The sequence below is a fragment of the Rhea pennata genome, chromosome 11 (genome assembly GCF_028389875.1).
Source record: "Rhea pennata isolate bPtePen1 chromosome 11, bPtePen1.pri, whole genome shotgun sequence".
Taxonomy (NCBI): Eukaryota; Metazoa; Chordata; class Aves; order Rheiformes; family Rheidae; genus Rhea; species Rhea pennata.
The window spans coordinates 284,058-306,627 of NC_084673.1; the positions used below are offsets into that span (position 1 = coordinate 284,058).

At 45.6% G+C, this 22,570-nt stretch overlaps 2 protein-coding genes across 2 annotated transcripts in view; one reads left to right on the forward strand and one right to left on the reverse strand.

The window, feature by feature from the left end:
* Positions 1-408: 408 nt before the first annotated feature.
* LOC134145356 (adrenodoxin-like) lies at positions 409-7,081 on the forward strand. The gene is made up of 4 exons (XM_062584766.1): positions 409-587; positions 5,387-5,511; positions 5,971-6,100; positions 6,341-7,081. Exons 1-4 carry the CDS (start codon positions 409-411, stop codon positions 6,459-6,461), a joined length of 555 nt encoding a protein of 184 aa, XP_062440750.1. The 3' UTR covers positions 6,462-7,081.
* Positions 7,082-12,939: 5,858 nt separating this feature from the next.
* LOC134145245 (rho GTPase-activating protein 20-like) overlaps positions 12,940-22,570 on the reverse strand; it is a 42,034-nt gene continuing 32,403 nt past the window's right edge. Inside the window, exons 9-15 of the mRNA XM_062584589.1 lie at positions 21,675-21,863; positions 21,105-21,280; positions 20,451-20,612; positions 19,138-19,247; positions 18,085-18,274; positions 17,316-17,433; positions 12,940-16,702 (exon numbers count right to left, since the gene is read on the reverse strand). Coding sequence (XP_062440573.1) covers positions 14,958-16,702; positions 17,316-17,433; positions 18,085-18,274; positions 19,138-19,247; positions 20,451-20,612; positions 21,105-21,280; positions 21,675-21,863 — 2,690 coding nt within the window. The 3' untranslated portion in view covers positions 12,940-14,957. The remainder of the gene's footprint in view (positions 16,703-17,315; positions 17,434-18,084; positions 18,275-19,137; positions 19,248-20,450; positions 20,613-21,104; positions 21,281-21,674; positions 21,864-22,570) is intronic.

Genomic DNA, 22,570 nt, shown 5'->3' on the forward strand with positions numbered 1-22,570 from the left:
TACTACTCTGCTCGTCTGACGTAGAGTTTGTAGTCCTTGTACAACTAGATGTGGCAATGAATATTGTTCCTGAAATTGTCTTTCAGTCTAGCTTAGTCTAGTTTCTAGAATGGAACTGTATAAGGAAAAAAAGAGATGAGTCTTGCTGGGGACAGGTCTGTGGAGATGATGCTCATTCTCATGCTTCACCCAACTCCTGTGGCCCAGTACATCCACTGTGGGCTGCACTGCAGCAAGATCCAGTACAATCTCTTCCTCCATCCCTCCCTCCTTTCCTCCCTCCGGCCTTCCCTCCACCCCCTGGGAGGCTGTCCTCGATTTTTTTTCCCCCTCAGCAGTATTTATAACTCTGACTCTGGCCAGCCTTGCAAGGAAAACCCAGGAAACACGAAGCAAGACTTGGCTGGCATGATCGCTCAGGGCATCTCTGGTCTCATGCGACCCTTGCTAACTGGACTGAATGTAAGCAAAACTCGCCTTATTTATCCCTGCAGGGTGGCTGAACAGAATCACACATTGGCCAGGCAGGGGTCAGAAAGAGGCTTCAGCTTCACAAAAAGGCTCCAGGATGCCCCCAGGGAATCAAGGTGAGTAAAAAGTTGAACTCTGGCTCATCACATCTGGAAGGGCCTTTTTGGGAAGGACCTACAGAAGCAGGAGGAGAGGGGCAGGTGCAGGATGTGAGCTGTTTTAGGAGGTGGTGAATGTGGCAGAGGAGGATCAGCAGGTACGAAGGGAGAGGAGGAAGGTGCTGGGATACTGGGAACTGGTCCGCGAGGGGCTGCTCCCTGGCTCCTGGAGCAATGAGGCCATGGGTTAGGAGAGCACAAAGAGGACTACAGGGCACATGAGTCCATGAACTAGAAGAGTCCAGTTACCTGCCTGTGAGGGACAGCATGGTTGGCAAGGTCTACTAGTCAGCTAGGCCAATGATCTGCTGTATTCCTGCTGTGGGGAAGGGGTCAGCATAGTTTACTGTAGTGGTTGGCTTTGTGATTTGGACTCTGTTGTGGAAATTGGCCAGAAACTTAAGTTTAGAAATGCCTACAAGTGAATTTGGTCCCTGCCAGGGTGGAGGACTCCAGGTGGTCATGTGAAAGGGCCTGTGAGGGTGCTCTTATAGCAGAGAACAGGTCATGCTGCATGACCTGTAGGTTTCTGTTCCTGGACCCCATTAACCATGTCCTTGATGGGATGGCAGGTTTTGAGAAACTATGCGTGTATCCTCTTCCTTGATTTTTTTTTCTTGTGCCTATCCTGTGCCTCTCCTGGGCAGAGCTTCACCCAGGAGGCCAAGAGATCCAGACTGCATGAGCACGAATGCTGGCTGTGGCCTGCTGGGCAGGGTGCACAGCGGAGGCCCCTGGTCAGCTGATATTGTCCCATGCCTCTCTGGTGAGCCTGACCCTCACGTATCTGATTAAGCTAGGATACTAAAGTGTGTCAGACTAAGCCCATGGTCTATATTTTGAGCTCAGCTTAGGCACTGGCTTCATATCTGCTGCCTTCAGCTATCCTTCAGAACGGGGTTATCTGTTCAGCTTTTAAAAAGCCTCTTCTTTTACCGTAGATGGCTCCTGTGTTTTCCTAAGTTTCTTCCTTATCCTTCAGACATTTTCACTGTTATATTCTGCTGCAAGTCTTTGGATGGTTTGCAAGTGTAAGACAAGCCCTACTTCCTTTCCTCAGTCATTGATGGCTGTTAAAACATGATGACCCAGATGCAACCTCTGACTGGTTTTGAACTCACCAGGAGCTGGAGGAGTAGGAAGATATGGCAGGAAAGTGCTTATGCCTGGTTCTTGTGAATCCATGCTCCCGCACTCTGATGGTGACAAGATAGTGGTCAGGGTGGGCCTTTGGGCTGACCCGCAGAAGCATGCTTCATGTTCAGCACAGTGGCTCGTGGGTGGGAGTAAAGGGTCCAGCCTGACTTCTTTACATACACAAGTCCTCCAAGGAACAGGCTGCACTCCACTCAGATGAGTAACTATGCCAAACAGAACGGGTGGCATGAAAGTGAGGGGCAAAGGAGTGTGGACTGTGAAAGGGGATTTCATTAGCATGGAATGCATTTAAAAACAGAATAGGAACTGGAGGCAAAAAGCCATTAAAGGATTTGCTGGATGTGAATGGGGTTAGACTTTGGCAAATTTGCTCATGGTAATGGTATAATCCCTAGGGAACTGCCCAGAAATGCTGTGGAGGTGAGTGGGAGTGAGGGGGAGCAGACACTGAGATACCTGCAGGGAGGGATGAGGCGGACAGGGGAGACTACTCACCCAGAGACTATTCATTTGTGTTTCTGCAGCAGGAGCTGTGGAAACAAAATCTGCCACAGCTCTACCGCCCTGTTCCTTAAGGATTTTGTTGGAAAGAGACTGCATTTCTCTATGCGAAATAAAGAGAATCTGTAGATCTCCCAAATATGATCTGAGTCAGACTGTAGTCCACTAGTGGAGATTATGGTACATCAAGAAAAAGAGCCCAGCCAACATCGCAGAAAACACAACAGATCATTTTGCTATTCGACCTTAGAGAAAGGTTATACTGATAAGCCTAACGGGTTTATGAAGAGCTGTTATCAACTGGTTTTCTAATTGGTTTGCTGCTGATGAAGTTATCTTCGGCAGTACTTGTAGGCACCTTGCTGTTTCATTTGTCCTTGGAAAGTATCTTTTAGGGAAAAACATTAAGAGGGAGAAGAATAACTTTCCTGAAACCCCCTTCACTAGCTCCTTGTGTCACAGAAAGAGTAGGATTTTAAGAGGGGACTAATCAGTTGGTATGCTCCTTAGCAGTGCTTTTTACATAATGGTCTTGGTACACCTGGTATCATCCCTGCTATCTTGAGGCTTCTCTGAAGGCAGGTGGCAATAACATCTGTAGTTCCTTATATCTACCCTAAACTGTGTACCATCTCCGGGTGTAATTCAGCTGTTTCAGGGCTTGTTTCAGCTGTAGTAGCAGATGAAGCAGGGTTATGTCCATGAGAAACTGTGGGACTCAATTCCCCTAGTGTCCATGGGAGCCTTGTGTGGGTGTCCTCCTGGTCCTGATGATCGCTGAATTTCTGGAGGCCTAAGGCACAATGTAAATGCAGTTTTCTGCTGTTAAGTCCATGTACAGCTTCTGGGACTGTTGAGTCCTGCTCTCTGTGCTTGCAGGCAGCTGCCTCATATAATCCTCTTGATGAATATGTTGAGTTGCACCCTCAAGTGAAATCCTAGGACTTTACCATTCCCATTGTGTAACAAATAACTTCACTCGTAACTATAAAACCAATATTATCAAGAAACCTGCCTATTTGACATAAAAATTGAAAAAATGGGTATGATCCATCAAAATAGAGGGATGTTTCTTTTCTTTTCTTTCGACATTTGAGAACTAGTTTTAAAATTGAATTACTTATTTACAGAGTAATGTCTGTGGGTCTCACCGTGACGGAAACGGGAATGTCTTGGAAGATGCTCTTTGGCTGAGTGTGCTTTGTGAAATAGGGTGGTCCACTTGGCCCTGCGTGACTGCGGTGTGCTCTTTGCATGCTGCATGTGGGAAGCTGCTCCCTCTGCAGCAGGGTCTCACTGCTGACTTCACAGCTGTTCCCATAACCAGGGAAACATGATGTAGAGTAATGGTCCAGGCGTTGTCTTCTGACTGAAGCTTTCTGGAAAACAGGAAGCTGGCCACCACGCGTGAAGGTACAGCCACCCCTCTCTTTCGCTCCTGCCAGCTGAATTAAGCCATAGCTGAAAAAAAAGATCAGAAAAGGCAAAAATACTGTTTAAATCTTCTGTCCACTTCCAAATGTAGATAGAACATAGGGATTGACTTTTCAACAGTCAAATTATTGACTATTGATTATTGACTGTTGCAGGATAATTTTTTGGAAATTTCTGCTCCTGAAGGCTTGCTGGTGAAATACGTAAGACAAAGCTTCAAAAAACAGCATCCTTAGTCACTTAGAGATGTACAGCAATTATGATATTATTAGAAAGTAAATGTGATCTAAATGGTGATTCTGACTTTTGGGAAGATGGATGGATAGACTGGCAAACTTTAAAGTAGGAAACATTTTTGCCTTTTTCTCTGTCATATTTTTACAGGATTTTTTTCCCTATCTCCTATTCACCTGGATACATCCCTTGTACCCCAACTTTGGTCCTCCTGAGTTTAGAGAGGGTAAAGAAAGTTGCTTAAAATTTGATCCTTATATATTTCTGTGCTCAATGTTAAAAGGAAATCAGTAGAGATCACCATGTGCTTCATTTTCATCTGCCACACAGCAGAGAGGAATGAGCAGAGAGGATAAGGCCTTTCAGCCTTTTCAGTGTGTTTCCTTGGCCCTGGGGCTTCCAGGAATATGGTATTAACAGACTTTATACCCTGCAGAAGAATGCTTTCATTGCAAGAAGTAGGATGTTGCTTCATTCAGCCTTGTGTAAGTAGGAAAAGATGGGATTGTGAACTTGGTCAGTTCTCACTGAGAAGCACATTCTATTTTCAAGGCTGTGGATCTTTCTTCTTATGTCAGAAATGACAAAAGCAAGGCCATGGGACAGCACCAATGCTTCCAGTGCACAGGAGCTTATCAGGGCTGTGAGAGATGGGAACTGCTCTTTCTAGAGAGCTGCCTGCTGCATTGTTGGATTTACAAGAAAGGATGGATCTAAGCTCCATGGCTTGGAAAAAGTTCTGGCCCAATGCCACATTGAGAGGTTCTGGGCAAAATGCTTTTTGCATTCAGGATGCTTTCCTGTGTCAACACCACTGGAGGGATTTGGGTAACTGGGACCTGCTGCTTTTAAGTGACCACTTGGGTATGCACACTTAGGGAGATCACTCTTTGGTTGCTTAGTGCTTCCTAAATGAATTAAAGGGTCTCAGAATATGCCTTCTTGGTGAGAAATTCCTGACATGCTGCCCTTCATGATGGGCACCTTGTCCATGTTGGTGGAGAGGGCCTGGTCTGGAGGAGATGAAGTAGATGCTTTATATCCTCAATTTTGTAGATGTGGTTTCCACCAAGCATCACTGAGAGATGCTGATGGCCTTGTTCTGTAGCTCATTATAAGATTAAATCCCTCAGGCTGTCAATATAACTAGCAATAGAGTGGGAAAGGCGCAGTCACCAAATAATCCCCTTGGAAAAGGAGGAGGACACAAAAATGTGAATGAAAAAAACTGCCTGCAAACACTCCTGCCACCAAACAGCACAAGCAGAGGCAGCAGGTGCAGAGCATTTGCACTCGTCTGCTCACAGCCAAACACTTATTTCAAGAAAAGTTTTGTAAAGGGGGAAATGTTTTGGGTCAGTTTGAACAGTTCTAGTTTGCTCATTTCCTCTGAGATCTGATACCTGAATCTTTGGAAATATGTCTTACAGCTCTGCAGACCAGGTGATGGTGCATTTTATAAACCGAGATGGAGAGAAACTCACTGCTACAGCCAAAGAAGGAGAGACTTTGCTGGAAGTGGTTGTCAATCAAAACTTGGCCATTGATGGATTTGGTAGGTGTTAAGGGTCTGTGGTCTTTGGGGTTATGTACTAATAGGTACCTGGGAACACTGCAAGCATACACATGCTGCAGTGTGTATGCTGCTGTGTTCTGGTGAGACCGTGGAGCACAGGGAGGATGCTGAACTTGTAGCCCTTAGCTGATCTACTGGCTGACGAACTCTTTCTCACTGACCTAACAGTGTGACTGGCACTCTATCACTGCTGGGATTCCAGTGGCCTGTGTTAATACTTCTATTTGGTCAGAGTCGCCATATTTAATTGAAAGGTGATTGGGATCCTCGTGGAGAAGAAGCAGGTTGAAGTCTGTATCCATGTGCTGTATCTTCTGGAGTCTCTTCTGATTAACTGTATATCTGTCAGATGAGCTATTTTCCCACTGTTCTCAAAGATGATCTCCCTCACCTTCTTGTTTTCTCTGATATGCTGTTACCCACTTACTTCTCCTCCAGGTGCATGTGAAGGAACTTTAGCCTGCTCTACCTGTCACCTAATTTTTGAGAGGGACATCTTCCAAAAGCTGGATACTATCTCAGATGAAGAGATGGACATGCTGGACTTGGCTTATGGACTCACTGAGACGTAAGCGCTCCTGCTAATTGTCATAGATACTCAAAGCCTCTGAGACAGATTTAGGAGAGAACAGGAGTTATTCCACATTATAACTGTGCCTTTAGAACTACTTGGTTTTGGGACAGTCTCTTACCTTTAATGGGAATGCTAGGGAAAACCCAGCCTGGACCAGACATTGCCAGGGTAAGTGGAGTATTTGTCTTTTTTGTGGGAATGGATGAATTTCACTTAATGTTGTTTTCTTCTCAGATCTCGCCTTGGCTGCCAGGTGTGCATTAAGAAGTCAATGGATGGTTTGACAGTGCGGGTCCCAATGGAGGTATCTGACATCAGGAGGGAGCTGGAGGTTGGGAAGCAGAGCAAACAGTAACCAGAAACAAATCCTGCACAATCCACTTCCTTCTTTTCAGTGTGGTGGTGGTACTTCACTTTTGATTAGCTCCAGCTTTGTGCCTAGCTTGCAGTAGACAATGGAAGTCTGATTCAGCATGTATGACTGTTCAACAAATCTCTTATTTAAACAAAGATTAATATTAAGCTTAATACTAAGCACTTCAGAATGGGCTTTAAGTTAAATAAGTCTTAAGTGCTCTGCTGAACGCAATTGGACTAGAGCATATGGCTTTACGTTTTCCTGGACGGGTAAAAATAAGCATCTGTGCTATGTGTGATTCACTGTCTCCCTTTAAAATTAAGGATGTGGTATTTTAAGTAATTGCTGGGAATTTTACTGGGCTTGGCTGTTCAACTGCAAAGAGATATTTTTCCCCAATTTAAGGTGTGGGAAGAAGTGGTTGTCCCAAATACATGACTGTATATCAGCACTGGCTTGGTGACACAGGCTTAGCTTGATCAGCAAGAATACACCGATAACCATTTAAATGCTGATGTTTCCTGTAGGAGGGAACCATTTTCTATGAATGTGAGATATTATGTGTCACTGAATTATGTGCCATCATTTGCTACTTTCTCCAAATCTCAATTTTTCTTATTTCTGTAGTACCATATGTATCAAATAAAATTCTAATAATGATATTTTTAGACCTATGAGATGCACTTTCTTGGCAACATAGGCCTGGTTACAGTAGGAAGAGTGTGATATGATTTTATGCATAATTTGCATAATTTGTCCTAGTTTACCTGGCTCATTTTTTCCCCTGTGTTTGAGTGAAAATTTCAAATTTGTTATCTGAGTCATAGAGAGAACCTACGGTCTGTAAACAGGTTTTCCAAACTGAATCCTGCAGAGAATACATTCAGAGCAGTAGAAATCTAGTTATGACCCATGCATGGGGTAGGGTTGCCTTGAGGGACCACAGGCCGAGGTGGATCCACACTGTTTTACATTTTTACATTTTAATACTAGTACATTAAAAATACGGCATTTAGAAAGTTCATTGAGACACCAAGCACCCTGCTGCAAAGTTGAAAGGACCTTTTTTAAAAAAATCAGGATCTGTGCAATTAGGTTACATGATTTTGTCTGGGATTAGCTCGTAGTTCTACCTCTGTATCATCTAGATTTGTAATATGTTTTTGTTGGGCTTGAAAGCCAAGATCCACCTGGCAAAATTCAGCAAAGCCAGAACACGATCACCTCCAGGCTCACAGATCTTTAGTCACTTGCATTAAATACCAGCTCTGCTGAACATTGCGGATGGTACCAGATCTTGCCCGAATGCCACAGGCTGAGGAATGGCGATTCCTGAGGACTTCAGTTAGACACGAGGTGGAGCTCTCTGCCTGTCAGCAATTCATTGAACACAAAGCAAGCAGAAAGGGATTGCGACCTGAACTTGAATATCCTTGGATTCATGGGTCATCCTCCTTCTGTCTAACTTGTCCCAAGTTTACTATAATAAAGCAAAAAGAATAACACGGGGATTTGGCATTTACCGTGGGCTGCAGAAGGGGTAAATAAGAGCAATAAATCCATCAGCTTCAGTGCTTCTTCATGTCGCTCCCCACTCCTCACGCTGCCAGTATCCTCTTGCAAAACAGAGGTCATCTGGGGCTTTGCAGTGCCACTCTCAGCCCTCTCCTGCTCCCGAGGTCAAACCTGGACCACAGGCTGCTGCTGCAATTTGTCAGTTCTCTGCATGCAGGCATGAAGGCACATCCTGGTGGGATGACAAGTAGGGTAATAGCTGTGGCTCAAAGGCTTGAATGACTGTCACATTCCTTCTCAGAGGAATGACTAATTCCAAAGAATAAATTCCTAGGATGAACTGTTTCCTTTGATATCTAGGTAGCAAAAATAGCCTGCACCACTCTGTGGCAGGTCTGTCCTGCCAGGCGATGTGAGGTAGCAGAGGAGGCTGCGTGGAACTGCTACTTGCAAAGGGCAAGGAGGATCCTTTCTGCATACATCACAGCTTTCCTGACTCTGCTGGGCAGTCAGAAATGGGATTAAGACAGTAGCAATAAAAACTGTTGCTGTCCCTGAGCATGCCCATCATGGTTTCTGTCAGCCAGCAGGATAAGGGAGCAAAGCACATACGTCAAGCAGAGGCAAGAAGGACTGCAGTACATGAGTCACTGCCTCCTCAAAGAGAATGAACTGGGCTCGGCTGACCTTGATCTATACTGGGAACAGTTCAAGAAGGCTCCTTGCTTCCTGGATGGCAAACACACAACATGTCTTCCTGAGTAATCGTGTCCAGCCGGGCGCCAGGTTGGACTTTCAGTATGTGTCAGGTCAACTTGGACTAAATCTGTCCTTTTGATCTGGAAAAGGGCAGAGAGAAGGCTGTATGTTAATGGGAAACATGGCCTTTCTGGAGCAGAAACCAAGTATTTGCATGTTTGATATCCTTTGTTATGAGCAAGTTGGCTACTGTGGAACTTTTCTAAGGTTGCTTGCTGACTCTTCTAAGCACCTCTCTGTATATCTGCTCCCTCTCTGAGAGCGGCATGTCTCACCTGGGTATACGAGAATGGCGTGGATCTTTGGTACCAGCTGAATATATCGTGCAACAGAAAAAAAAATGGCATCGAACAGATACCTAAGGTGTCATGGATCAGCTTCCCAGCAGCTGTAGATCAGCGACAAGGACTGTGAACTCTGAGAATGGAGTACACTCCTGCTGAGGAAAGGGGCCTTTTTAGAGGCTTTTGTAATTGTGTTCTTTGGATTTCCCAGGAGTGCTGGTCCAGAGACCCCCACCATGTGACAGATGATCAATCAAATATATATTTGCTGTGAAGGCAAAGCTAAGTGTGATTTGATGCGAGAGCGCTGGTGAGTCTCAGCACCCTGTGGCCCACTGCTGGATGTCTCCTGTCAGGGATTGACAGGAAAGTAGGGTGCTTGCACAGGAACTAACCCAGAAGTCATATTTTGGGCCTCTCCAGCTGCTAGTTTATAGTTGTGGTCTTGAGTTTCTTGGGATTAAAAGCAGCAGTTTGGAGTTATCTTCTCAGCAAAAGCCAGGAGCTTTGGGATGTTTACGTCTTTATGGCACAATCCCCTCCAGACTGCAGCCAGGATTTGGGGGTATAGAGGCAAAGCATTATATTAATGCCCCTGCCTGCCCCTCAACTAGCCTGGGAGAGTGCTGGATGGTGACAGCTCACAAGCTTCCTTGATCTTCTATCCCTAAGAAAGTTATGAATAGTTTATTGCATGCATCTTGATGACCTGGAGGCAAGGCGAACACTTCTGCTAATTCACTGGATGTAGAATTGAGTGCATAAATGTGGGGAACGTCTTGGTCTACAGTGAACTAGACCCTCAGATTTGCATTAGTGCCAGGGCTCATGGGAAAGGAGTGCTACAGATCTCAGCATCCAACCCCTGAGGTGACAGGTAAGATCTCTGTGTCCCTGTGAAGGCCAAGCCTCCCTCTGTCTTGTGTAGCACCCTGACTCTGGCACCTCAGATCATTAGTGACAAGTACAAAAGATATATGTGCATGTGAGATCAGCCTGTGTCTGCCAGCAGTCGTGCCAGTCAATGCCAATAAGTGCCACTACCCAGCAGTCATCCGTGGTGCAGGGGGAGCAGCAATGCACAGATGGTGATAGGATGCGTTGGCAAGAGGTGGGGCCAGCTGGTGCAAACGCACGCTGTCCGTTTCCCCAGGTCAAAAGTGCTGCCCTGTGACTTTTGTAGTGCTGACAGATGTCTTGACCTTAGCAAACTGGAAATCCACTGAAACCTGGTACAGGTTAAGCCAGATGAGGGCTTTGTGACTGAGCCGAATGGACTTCTGGTGGATGATGCCAGGCCCCTTTGCTAGGTGGCTGCAACTCCCTGGAGAACAGGTGGCCGAGCCCCACACTGTCCCGGCACATTGAGCCACTTTAAACTGGCAGAGGCTCTTGTGTGGCCTGGAGAAGTTGGGGAAGGAGAGACAAGCATTTATTGCTTTAACTGAGTGTGAGTAATTTTCTGGATGCAAAGCAAATACCTGAATTGTTTTCTAGGGCCTGAAAAATGAACCAGCAGGAGACCTGCAGGGGAAGAGAAGGCTTAGGCTGAGAAAGCTGATTTACTTGGAAAATAGCTTGATGACGCAGTGTCTGAGCAACGCTCAGAGCAATATATGAGCTCCAAACAGAAAGCAAGTTGATATTCCTATGACTGGAGGACTTGGCAAGAGAAGCTGAACGCTGCAGCCCAATCTGAACTGCGCAGCCTTTTCCTCACCACCACGTCTAAGATGGAAAGGTGTAGGTCAGTCTTCCCTTTCCTCTACCACCCAGGAAATAGGTAGGGTGAAAGCTGGACTGGCTCCCTGCTGCCATAGAGGAGCCAAGTTAGGGACACTGTTTGGGTTCGGTGGCATTTCCTGAGATCAGTGAGGGCGGGATATTTGTTTGCTGCAGCTTTGGTCCCTTCTTGGCATTGCTGGTTGCTTGTCTTCTAAGTGGAGATCTGCCTGGAGGTGTTAGAAGGATTAACAAGTTTTCATCCAAGACCCCAAGCAAGGGGTCTCTCACTGTGGTCAGCCACAGCTGTGAAGCAGCAAAGCAGCAAGGGAGACCTGGCAGCTGGTGTTTTTTTTTTTTTTTTTTTTTTTTTTTGGACTTGGTGAGAACAGATGACGGTCTCAGCAGGTCCGTCTTAGTTGTGCTACATGATGAGCTGAGCCTGCCCTAGCCAGAGGAAAAGCTGCTAATCTTGGTGAGTGCAGTTTCTAGCTCGATCAGCCTTACTGGTCGTTAGCATTTAGCACTGGGGCAAGGCTGCTGCATCTCGCTGAGACTTAGCTGCAGCATATCATCAGTCCAAACCTTTCTAAAATAGTGTTGTAAAATACTGAACATGAAACAGTGATGAGTACCAAGATGCCCTTTCCTTGTTGAAATAAGTTGTCTTTATCCCACTGATGATTAGTTTCATGATGTCAAGGTGAAGCTCTCCTAGCAAAGCCTAAATGTAGTACCATCAATCACATGTGCATGAAGCTTGGCAAAAACCTTGGTGAAGAAGCACACATTTTCTTGCTGCTGAGGTAGTCATTTCATAAAATCTGTAACCTTCCCTCCCTCCCTGGATGCTGGGTTGGCACGGAAGTATTTCAGTCTGTGTGGAGCAGCAAACATGGGCAGCATGGACAAGGTGGTGAGTACAGGGCTGCCTCTGCCGTGCTGCAATGTGCCCAGGACCAGTTGTGTTTATCTTTTCTGAGAAATTTGTGGGATTTTTTTTTTTTAATGAAGAAAAAGTATTAATCAAGAGCTAGGTTAGAGCAGCTCTCCAGGGAAATGGGCCCATATTCGGCAGACTAAGATGAGAAGACCAAAAAAAAAAAAATTGTTTTGCTTCTCCCCCCCTCCTAAATGTTTCTTTAAATGGACCTCTTTCTAAATTGCTCATAATTCTTTTATGTGACGCAAACTGGGAGCTCTTACTCTGCATTTGGTCCAGGTCCTCCTTGTTTGAACTGAGACCAGCCCAGCCATTGAGTCAGTTTACAATCTTTTAGCATGTTTAGAGTAGAGATTAATTTCTCTTCCAAGTACAAATAGACTTTTCTCATAATATTTACTGCAGTTTCTCCTTCCTGGAAAGACACAAATGAGAGTGTGGCTCATTTTACAGCAGCTCCTAAAAAATCTGATCAGATTTGGTTGGCCTACCATATCTAGAACTAGACCCTAGTGTCAGGAGCTTTGCAGTTCCCAGGGTGTGAGTATATCACCATGATCCTCAGCTGCAAGCTACAAATTGGCTTCCAGGAATTGAGCTTCAGCTAGGCATTCCAGCTGCGATCTACAGCATCTGGCTGCAGCATGTCAGGTGAACATCTTCCACAGCCTGCTGTTCAACTTAAAGCAGAGGATTGTTTCAGGGAGTTTTTCTTTTCAAAGATTCCCAGCCAGGCAGGTATCCTGCAGCCCCAAGGCATCCATGGGTGGGGTCTTGCCCTCAGTCCTCAGCAACAGAAAAACAAAAAGATCCTGCTAACTTGCAGGGTTATCAAGGCAGGGTGCCGCAGCCCACCATGCTATCCAAGTACGATGCGTCAGGCTACCTCTGCGCTCCCTGACCTGGAGGTAACTTACGCTCATTCAAACAGCATGGAAGGAGATCCATACATACTTTGCCAGCTCTTTTTGTGGTGGAAGGGGTTTTTATACAAAACAGTAGTAACTGTGGGCAGATCCAGTCCCACTGTGAGGCGCTCAGATACTGGCGGCTATAGAGAAGAAAGGGAGCTAAAACCTTCAGCAGCCTGGCCCTGTGCTGCGGGTGGGTGCTGCCCGGAGCCTGGACAGGTACTGGAGGACCTGGAACTGTTTCAAGGTATGGACAGTGTTTTGCTAGCTGCCCCCTCAATCCAAGTGCAGAAAAGGGAAAACAAGAGTCGGGGGGAATACATGCAATTACCACACCACACTGACAAACAAACTTGTGTCCCTTTTATTGAAATTGTTACATCCACAGCTTTGGAAAAAAGACCATGAATGCTTCTTTAGTGTCCATATGTGAGGGAAATGATGGCAGGCGGTTTGTATCACAGTTATATACACCTTTCATCATACAAAGGCCACCAAGGTGAGTTGGGAGAGAATGCTATAGTTGGTGAGTTAAAAACTGCATATACCAAATTGAATTCTGATTTTTCTCTAGCTCTGCCTCAGCCCCTGATGGGGCATTTGGTGGCATGAATTTGGGGTGCTGGCTCAGCTTCCAGCCACCGACTATCAGAGGCACGTGGAAGATCAGTGCAGGCAACTGGCATTTATTGGACGATTTTACAAAGGTGGCTTCTCCACCTACGTGACTACTGAACCATGGCAGGTGTTTGCAGCTCCAAGAATGGTTATGGTAGACACTCAGCTGCTTGCAGGGGGCACTTGCTCCACAAGGATCAGCTTTCAGTCATTGCAGTTCATATATGTCTTTCGTCCTTCCTCACCTGTTCACTCACTGTTAATTGAGTAAAAGGGGTGTCTCTCTGAGAGAAACCAACTTCTTTTAGAAAATTTTCACATAACTGTCAAATGAAACATCCTTAACCTTTGAGACTTTTCCCATTGCTTTCTTAGCATCTAACAAACTAATGTGTCTGCTTTAGCTTCTTTATAAAGCTCAGCTAGCAGCATCAACAGCCTCCAAGCAAGTCCCATCATGGCTGAAGCTCTTGGGGGAGCTTCCTTAAGTGGACTCACAGGGATGCTCCAGGAGGCCAGTGGCTGTATTTCTTCTGGGGTGCAACACAGCCACCTCGTTAGCACATCCCTGCCTGGCACTTCTCCATACCTAACACTGCTGGAGCACATTGGGCATGTACTTTGCTGAGTGAAAACTCATTACTACCCTGAGACAGCATTAGTACTGTTGAAGCCTGGATAATCTCAGCTTTACGGGCTGACAGCTTTCTGGCTTGTTGGGACTTTGCTTCAACATCTACTTGACAACACTCTCTACTACTTCCACAGCTCCTTGACTTCTTTCTAAAGCCAAATCCTACTCGACACTCTCTCTTCCGCCCCTTGTCCAACTAGGGATTTGATTAGGATCTCCATCCACACTGCCTCTGAGATTTCACCATTATCAAAATAATGTTATCCTTCCTAGAACTAGAAGGACCAGCTACTCCCAGGGGTGACCACAGAAGTGTTCATAGCTCTGCGGAAATGATTGAGCTAGAGTTCTTTGTAGTAGCTGTGGCTCTGCCAAATGCTACCTTTGGGAGAGATAGGAGAAAAGAGAACGCATAATTAATCGGAAAAAAAGAAATCTTGGGAGTAAAAAGGTTACTGACAGCTTCTAACAGTGGAAGATAGGCCTTGGGCTCCATTTGGTGTTTCTGGAACACAGCCTCAAGCAGTAATGAACACAAGTAGCAACCTAGACCACTGTGGGACAAAAGGAAAGTGAGAAGAGAGAAGTAACGGTGATTTCTGAGACGGAGGTGAAGGGCTTTCCTTTGGATGAATGATGGTGATGAACAGTGACTAGTGGAGAATTTTGTGCAAGCTTAAAGATGATAGTTAACTAATTCTGATGGTGTTTTAGCTGCCCCAGTTCTGCAGTAATCCATACACACTAATAACTGGAGAAAACAAAGCAGAGTTTCTCCTTTCTCCCTTTAAAAAGAAACAGAGTAAGACTCTAGATCAGCTAATTCAGGGACAGAGTCTGGTGGCATTCAGCCCACTCAGTACCCAGACAATTAAGTGTCTTCAGTAGAAAAAGAGTGTAAAGAAAAAATAAAGAACAAAAACAAACAAACAAAAAACACCACCCAAACCCAAGCAACTGTTAAACCCCAACATTACGTACATATTAGTGTCACTTTACACTTACTGCTCTATGCAGCCTGATTCTTCAGACCTTGGTCATATCTTACAGAATATTTTCTGCTGCACATACACAAAAAAATATTCAGTTCTCCCACACCTGTCCCCCCTAGACAAATGTTTCTTCCGCAAATGCCACTGTATCATGCTCCTCTGTGGCCACCTCTGTTGGTGGCTGGTTCCTGAGCCACTCCACCCTGCTCCGAAGTAGTTCATTCTCCACTGCTTCTGCCTCCATCACATGGCAGTTCTTGGTTTCATCATGCTTGAAATATTCCCTGACAGTGTTTCGAATAGAAGCTGGGAGGATGATGCGGATAGTGTGGCTGAATGTGTTGAAACCCTTGCTCTGGATTGGCGCCTGCGCCGTTTCCACTGGTTTGGTCTCCAGTTCCTTGGGAGTGGAGGCACTTTGGGGGCTCGCTTTTTGCTCTGTCTTCAGGATTGGGGTTGTTGGTCCATGGTGGTAGCGCCTGGAGATGGACTGGAGGACCAGAGGGGTGTTCTGCCCATAGAAAACTGTCTGGGGGATATGGACTCTCACAGTCTGCAAGCTTTTGGCCAGGCTTTGCTCACTGCTGCTGCTGCTGGCCGAGTCACTGCTGCTGGTGTTCACTGGGAATCTCTCCTCTTCCTCTTCCACTGGAGACCTCCAAGAGCTTTCTTTATTTGGAGCCATGTAAAAAGTTATCTTGGTGCGCTTCAGGCTTTCCTGGCTTGGAGGGGAGGCATCAACACTTTTGATCTCAACATGCTTCACTGCCTTCTCCCTATGCTGCTGATATCTAAGCTGTGGTGAATTCTCACCAGCTGGGCTGGGAGCTGGATGCTCAGGATTTTGTTCAAATTCCTTGAAATAATCCAGGCCCCTGAGCCCTGGGCCAAAGCCCCCTGTACACCTCAGCTGTCTCTCCTCTTCTTCCCAGTCAGTATCAGTTAGCAGGCTTCCTGTGGCTGCTCTGCTGATGGATGCAAAACTTTTCATTTCCCCAGAGCAATGGCCACTCTCTGCAGCCTTGGGTTCACACTCATGGCAAGTGTCCAGGTCACAGGGATGTGAAGGCAAAGGAGATGTCAGGGATTTGTGCCACTCTTTCAGGGACCTCTTGGCAACCTTGGGGGACACAGCATGAAGCCTGGCAGACGTTCCAAACATGAAAGGCAGGGATGAGACATCTGTGGGACTAATAGCTGATGACTCTGAGCAGTAGGAGAAAGCACTGTCTAAGGAGCTCAGTGATGAAGCAGATGGGGAGGTGGTGGTAGAGGACAGGCTAGAAAAGCTGGACCTGTTGGACAGACTGGATTTCTGATGGCTGAGCTTCTTCACTGTAGAGCTGGTCTGAGGTGATCGCCAGAAGTTCTGTCTGGCCTTATTAACCCCAGGGCTTAGACCTTCATCAATCAACTTCTGACTTTCCACCTGCAGTTGCTTGAGCCTGTGGATGTAGTCGGTATGGCAGTGCATGATGGTGGCATCGCAGCTGGATTGACGGGCCACTGGCTCATGGCTCTGGGCAGGAAGCTGGGAGCTGAGGCAGACACTGGGCTCTGATGAGCATCGGTCCCTGGCTGGGCTGAGGGAGCGTATTGAGCCGATGGAGCAGAAGGAGCCCTCTTCTTCCAGGAGGTCATAGCTGTCTGCGCTGGCGTTCTTCTGAGCTTTGCTTTGGTAGCAAGCTGTGATCTCGCTGAACAAGTCCCAGTCTTCCTGCTCCTCATCCAGTAACAAGCTGCTGGATGGTTCAAAAATGGCATCTGTTTCAGGTACTAGGTGGTGTTTTAGTCCTTGTGGGTCACAAGCAGTAAACTCCAGCTCATCGGAGGAATCATCATGCTGAGCCAAGCCTATTCCTGAGGCAGAAAGTGCAAATTAATCCGTTGCTTGTGTCTCCTAACCCAATACAGCACCTTACAACCATGGCAGAGAAATATTATCAACTCCATTTTGCAGATGGGAAAACAAAGATTCACGATTTTACCAGAGACTAGAGCAGGACTGGTAACAACACCAAAAATTCTGGCTTGATGAACTGAGCTTTCACTGCTAGTCTGCATTCATAGGATAATTAACAGAGAGGACCCGCTCTCTTTCCATTCAATCACTTGGTTTAACTTTAGAAAACTAATTTGGAAGAAAAGGTTGCTGAGATATGCATTGCTAATGCTATTCTAAACTCCTGTGGTGGTACTCTAAGCTGGAATGGCTGGAACAGATGGAATAGCAGCCACAGAGAAAGACAATCTTGTTCAGGGACACATTGAAGGTGGTGCACATCAGCCCCCAGCTTTCCCCTTGACTCCTGCCTGTGCCTAACAAGGAAAAAGAAAACCAAAACCAACTATTTTTCCTTAGTATGATTTTCCTTAGTAGAGAGGTGAAGGGAAAGCACTCTTTCACATGTGGAGTTTACATATTTTTAAAAGATTTCAAACATTCCTGGAAGACACAATGCCATCAGCTTACCTAGGGAGTCCTCTGAGTTTTTAGACTTCTTTTTGTCTGGTCTTTGAAACAAGGAAGCAATGTCACCTCCAAAGATTTCTGCTGAGTTTTCAATCAGGAATTGCACTAACATGGCCACCTATCAAAGATACGAATTCCTGGAGTCAGTTTCAAGAAAATACCGCCAGTTATATAAAACAAGTCAAATCAGCCCTGGGAGTCATCTCAAAGATGCCTTTTCTCAGACAAAGATATTATTTCCTACAGAGCCTTTTGCTCAAGAAGCTGTGAAGCATGCGGCAACACTTCTGTACTAACCACACCTGGGGCAAGATGCTGATCTACATGATAAAGTGAGCCTGGTAAGGTATGTTCTGTGTTTCTCCTTACTATTCACAACACCTCACAAACTATAAGTAATTTCCCCCCCCCCCCCCCCCCGATGCCCTGTTATGCTCATTGTTTAGCTTCCCTCTGCCAGACAGGTTTAGGTCCAGCTGAAGTGGCAGTGTCTAACATAAGCTGCTCTATTTTCTTCTGAATGCCTGCCCAGAAGGCAAGATCATCTGGCAAAGCAGCTACAGCTTCTCTTTCTGCCTTGGATAAACTGAGCGGCTAACTTCCCCTACCAGCGCGGGTGCTGCTGGGTAAGGGAAAGGATGAAGCTGCTCAGCTGGCAGTGTTGCTGATCCTATGCCTACTTTTAGTCTACAAAAGGAATACCATGCCCATAAAAGGCTATATAAAGGAAAGACTATAATGGGGCCAAACCCACAAAAAACTTACTTACCTTCTTTGTAGATTTGCTCTCCTCCTCAGGCCCAGTGGGACTAGGTAGCCATAGCATATTGGGTGCTATGCAAAGAGCCAGGTTGAAGGCATTCATCTGATTCACGCCCGAATTCTGCTCAATGTGATGTAGGACTCCAAAGAGGTGTCTGAGTAAAAGGAGGTTGGCCTCTGGGAGTTGATTGACGAGACTGTGCAGGGAGAGGGAAAAATGGAAAACAGGGTTATTCATAAAAATCTGGTTTCTGAATATGAGAAATTGCTTCCAAAGCTTTTGTCCTCTTCTGCCTTTTTGTCACTCCCCTCTACCAACTTGGGATCCACAACTTTGCATCCATATTGCCCAGCCTCTCTGCTTCCAGAGGCTGAGGGACCAAGGACAGATACTCAAGGCATGACTGAAGATGTCCACAGTGTCTCAGCCAACCAGAGAGCACCTGGCAGGGATGCACACGAGGCAACGCCCATGCCCATGTTCCAGTTACAGAGATGATGGAGAAGGAGATTCAGATTCAAAAACTGAGCTGAGCCATCGGCAGGATGAGACTTACTCCAATGCATATCCCACATGATGCTAACAGACTGTCCCTGCTTGGGGCAGCAGTTCTAAGGCAGTAAAGTCATTTTCAACATCCCAGTCACCATCCTGGAAGGGCAGTTTCTTCTAATGGTCAATAAGGCATCTGCTTTGTTTTGTGTACATAATTTTTTTTTATCATTGTTAAGGATCTAATTCCACTAATATCTGATGTAATCCTGGTGGCTGAATTACTGTGGCTTTTCAGTTTGCTGGTTCTGGTAATTTGAACTTGTCACCAGAAAAGATTTTTCTAATGACTTTTTTTTTTTTTTGGCCAGAATGTTAAAATGTTAACAATGTTCATAAAAGATTACTGAATGGAAAATGTTCTGACCAGTGATGCTGACAAACAGCAAGAGCTCTACTGTGGCCTGGAGCCAGATCAAGAGTCTCCCAGAATATGATGACTATGCTTAAGGCCATACTATTCCCCTTCTCCCACTATGAGAAGCTTTTACAAAGGCTTTTACAAACCTTTTGATGGTTTCAATCTTATGTGCCCGATTTTCTGTGTCCACAGCTTCCATCCACAGTCCGTGCATGTCTGAGGATAGAACACTGTCAGGTATATTTCGGAGAAAATCCTGAATTAAATATATATATGTAGAGCAGTCTGGTCAGTTGTGAATTTCTTGTGTTGGTTTCATGATGCATAAAGTCAGTGTTTATTCATATTAAGCACAAGATAAAATGAGATATGACACAAATACATTTCTTTTCCCCTCCCCACTCCTACCAAGCTGTCCTCTGGGCTCTTCATTTGCAGCACTGCAGAGCCTTGTCTGCAGGTTAAGTTGGAAGAGGGTGAACAGTCAACCCTCATGCCCTGCCCCTTCTCAGAACAGGATTGCTCTCTGTATTATAACAGTAAAGGACTAATATCTAAGTATTATAGTCCTATTCTAAACATTTCTAGCAATGGAGATTGTTGCTACTTTTCTCAGGGGGCTATTTAACAACTTAACATGTGTCTTTTGTTGGAAAATGCCTGAATATCTTCCCAGTAAACATTTTGCTGTACTAAGCCAAGTGCAAGAAACAAGGATGTTTATTGATATTTTGGGTTCCTGAATTGTTCTAATCAGATTTAATTACCAGTGCAAGAGAGAGACTTTTCCTTATTAAAGCTTGGGTCTTACCCCAAGTTCAAACAGCCCCCCACATAGATTCAGGAACAGTTTTCTCTCATGCTTGCTGGCTGATTAGAGGGTGAAGGCTCTGGGTCTAATTAGTACAGGCTGCCTTTGAGCATGGCTTCTCTGCTGGGGGATGCAGAGCAGTCATGCTCAGATGGAGTCACACTCCTTCGACATCTCCCTGCAGTCTCCTCTGTGTGTCCAGAAAGGACAAAGAGCAGCTGTGCTGCTGTCCCCATAAGGCTTCATACCTACACGAGCATAGCATCTGAACCGTTGAGCCCAGACTTTGGCATGCTGTTTTGCACTGTGAGATAACTTATGCATGAATACCACGGTTATCTCAGAGTTAGACACTAATGTACTCTGCGGCAGGAGGCTGTGTTGTACAGGCAGATGCAAAATGAAACACTGTCCTCAGGGCCAATGCACATAGCTGTGTGTTAAAACAGTCATCTTCAGGTCAGACAGATACCTTTGTGCACATAGATGGACCAAGCCATTAGGTGACAGTCTTGTTGACATGCTTGCCTGGAAAATCTTTTGTCACCCCCACAAATCCTCCCTCCCCACAAAGGCTCATGTTGCTTCCTTAATAAAAGAAAGAAGGTACAACTAGCCTGGACACCTGAGTTATTTGGGCAGACATACCGTGATGATCGCCGCAGCAACAAAGACTGACTCTCCATCCACATGGACATCATCTCCAGAGTTCAGTTTCTCTTTCAGTTCCTTGCAAGTCTTAGCATTGGCAGAGCGTCTGAAAATGCCCCTGGTAGAGGGACCTTCATGGTACAGCAGGAGCAGCATATCCTAAGAAAAAGCCCAATCATACTTAAAAGCTTAATGTTCTACCCTATTGCTTGAGTGTATTATGCCTCATATATTATAACATAATTTTAGAGTAAGATTTATCATGATTGAACCAGTAACAAAGTCCATGTAGGTGCTCTTATCCTGTAGCAAGTGTGTGTTCAGTTGATTCTTGTAGTGAAGGAGGTCTAGGCAATGTAGCATTGGTTACTCCAATGACATTGTGCCTTGTCAGGTTGTGATGACCTGTTTGGAGATGCCCACTGAAACAGGATGGACATCTGTGTAGGAAGTGACATAGATGTTGCACAAGGGGATGCAGGAAGGGATGCTTTCACCCTTGCTACTAAGCAAGATCTGAACCACAGGCAAATGCTGTTCTTCCTCCCCATTCAATCCCATAAATATCACAGGTGATTTTAAATTCCTGGCTTTAAACAGGTAGTACGCACAAAGCTTTTGCCAGGACGTACAGCCCAGGCTGCTCCTTACCATGATCGGCTTGGGAAGGATCCCATCTGGACAGACAGAGGAGAGAGACAGGCCAAAGAGTTTCCGTGGGGTGGTAGGTGACTGGGAAGGAGGACTGCCTGTGGGCGTACTGGAACTGCGGCGCAGGGCCCAGTCAATCAAGGACTTCTTCCTCTTGGTGTGTTTCTGCAATGATTCTGAAGCAAAACACAGATCTTTGTTACACATGTCTCTCCTTCCTAACGGCCAGCAAGTGACTGCAAAGTTCCCAGCAACACACACCATTGCTTGGTGAATGAGGATGGTCAGACAATACACAGCAGTGAAACCACTGGTTCATCTTTCAACCACCAGCACAACCATTTACTCACTGTTCTTCAGGGAACCTTGCTGATTTTCAATGTAAGAATAGGACTGAAAGCTAGTTCTGAAGTAACTTTGACAAATTTAACTCCCCTGCAATTCCTTCCTCTTTGCATACACTCAGGTGTGAGAGCCACTTGGAGTAAGTGTGTCACGTTGGAGGACTTAAGTACTGCCATGGAGAGCAGCAGTCTCTGCCTCATCATAAGACATTACTTCAGCTCCTACCTCTACGCAGCTGCATTGAAGCTTGGAGCCTAGGCTTCAGGACAAACTGGCACTGTTTTTCCTTCGGGAGCTGATCAAGGAGGGAAGCCTCTGTCCCATCAGCCAGGAGGTTGTTATTGTTGGTTCCTTGTTGCTGGTCGACAGAGTTTTGGAGACAGTTCAACGCGATGCTGAAGGGATGCTCATGCCCTGTTGAGTAAAGAGGGGTATAAAGGGCAGGCAAAGGAGCAGAGCTATGCAAAAGCAGCTCCAAATCTGGGCAGGGGGAAGCAACAACATCCAATGGCTCCCACTGCAGCTGGGCTTTAAAGCAACACTGCTCATAACCTTCGCCTGAAGCCTAGAGAGGCTAGGGCACATCTGTGCATATATGTGACCACTGCTTTACAAACAAGTATATCAAGTTATACCTGGCCAGCCACTCTTCTTTAGCAGCTCTCCAGAGCATTATATAACAAATCACTATTATCAGAGTTTGAGATCCATTACATTAACAAAATACTGTAACTACCCTACAAAACCAGTCTAGTGTGTCCTGGATGGAACAAAATATAAGCATGTGCTAGAAGCACCTGGAAAACACCAATGTCTACAAATAAACATGTGCAATCTAATCAGCTCCATAAGAACAGTCTTATGACTACTTGGTTCTTGGAGCAAGATCTCTTCAATAAACCAACATTCAGAAACTCCCTGGAAAGCCTGGGGATGTATCTCTTCACCTACTACTGAAAACACAACATGAGATTAAAGCAGAAATTTTGTTTTGCATAATTAAGCACTACACCACAGGACGGAATAGTCTGTGCAATGGCCGAACCATCAATATGTCTGTCAGAGATGCAAGCAGCAGTTTACATGCATCTAACAGCTTTGGATTAGATGCTGGGTAGATC

Excerpts from the sequence above, each read along its gene's own strand:
- LOC134145356 (XM_062584766.1), top strand. The coding sequence starts at position 409 with ATGATCGCTCAGGGCATCTCTGGTCTCATGCGACCCTTGCTAACTGGA. Across the intron at positions 588-5,386 it reads GATGCCCCCAGGGAATCAAG|CTCTGCAGACCAGGTGATGG; the intron begins GTGAGTAAAAAG and ends TATGTCTTACAG. Across the intron at positions 6,101-6,340 it reads GCTTATGGACTCACTGAGAC|ATCTCGCCTTGGCTGCCAGG; the intron begins GTAAGCGCTCCT and ends TTTTCTTCTCAG.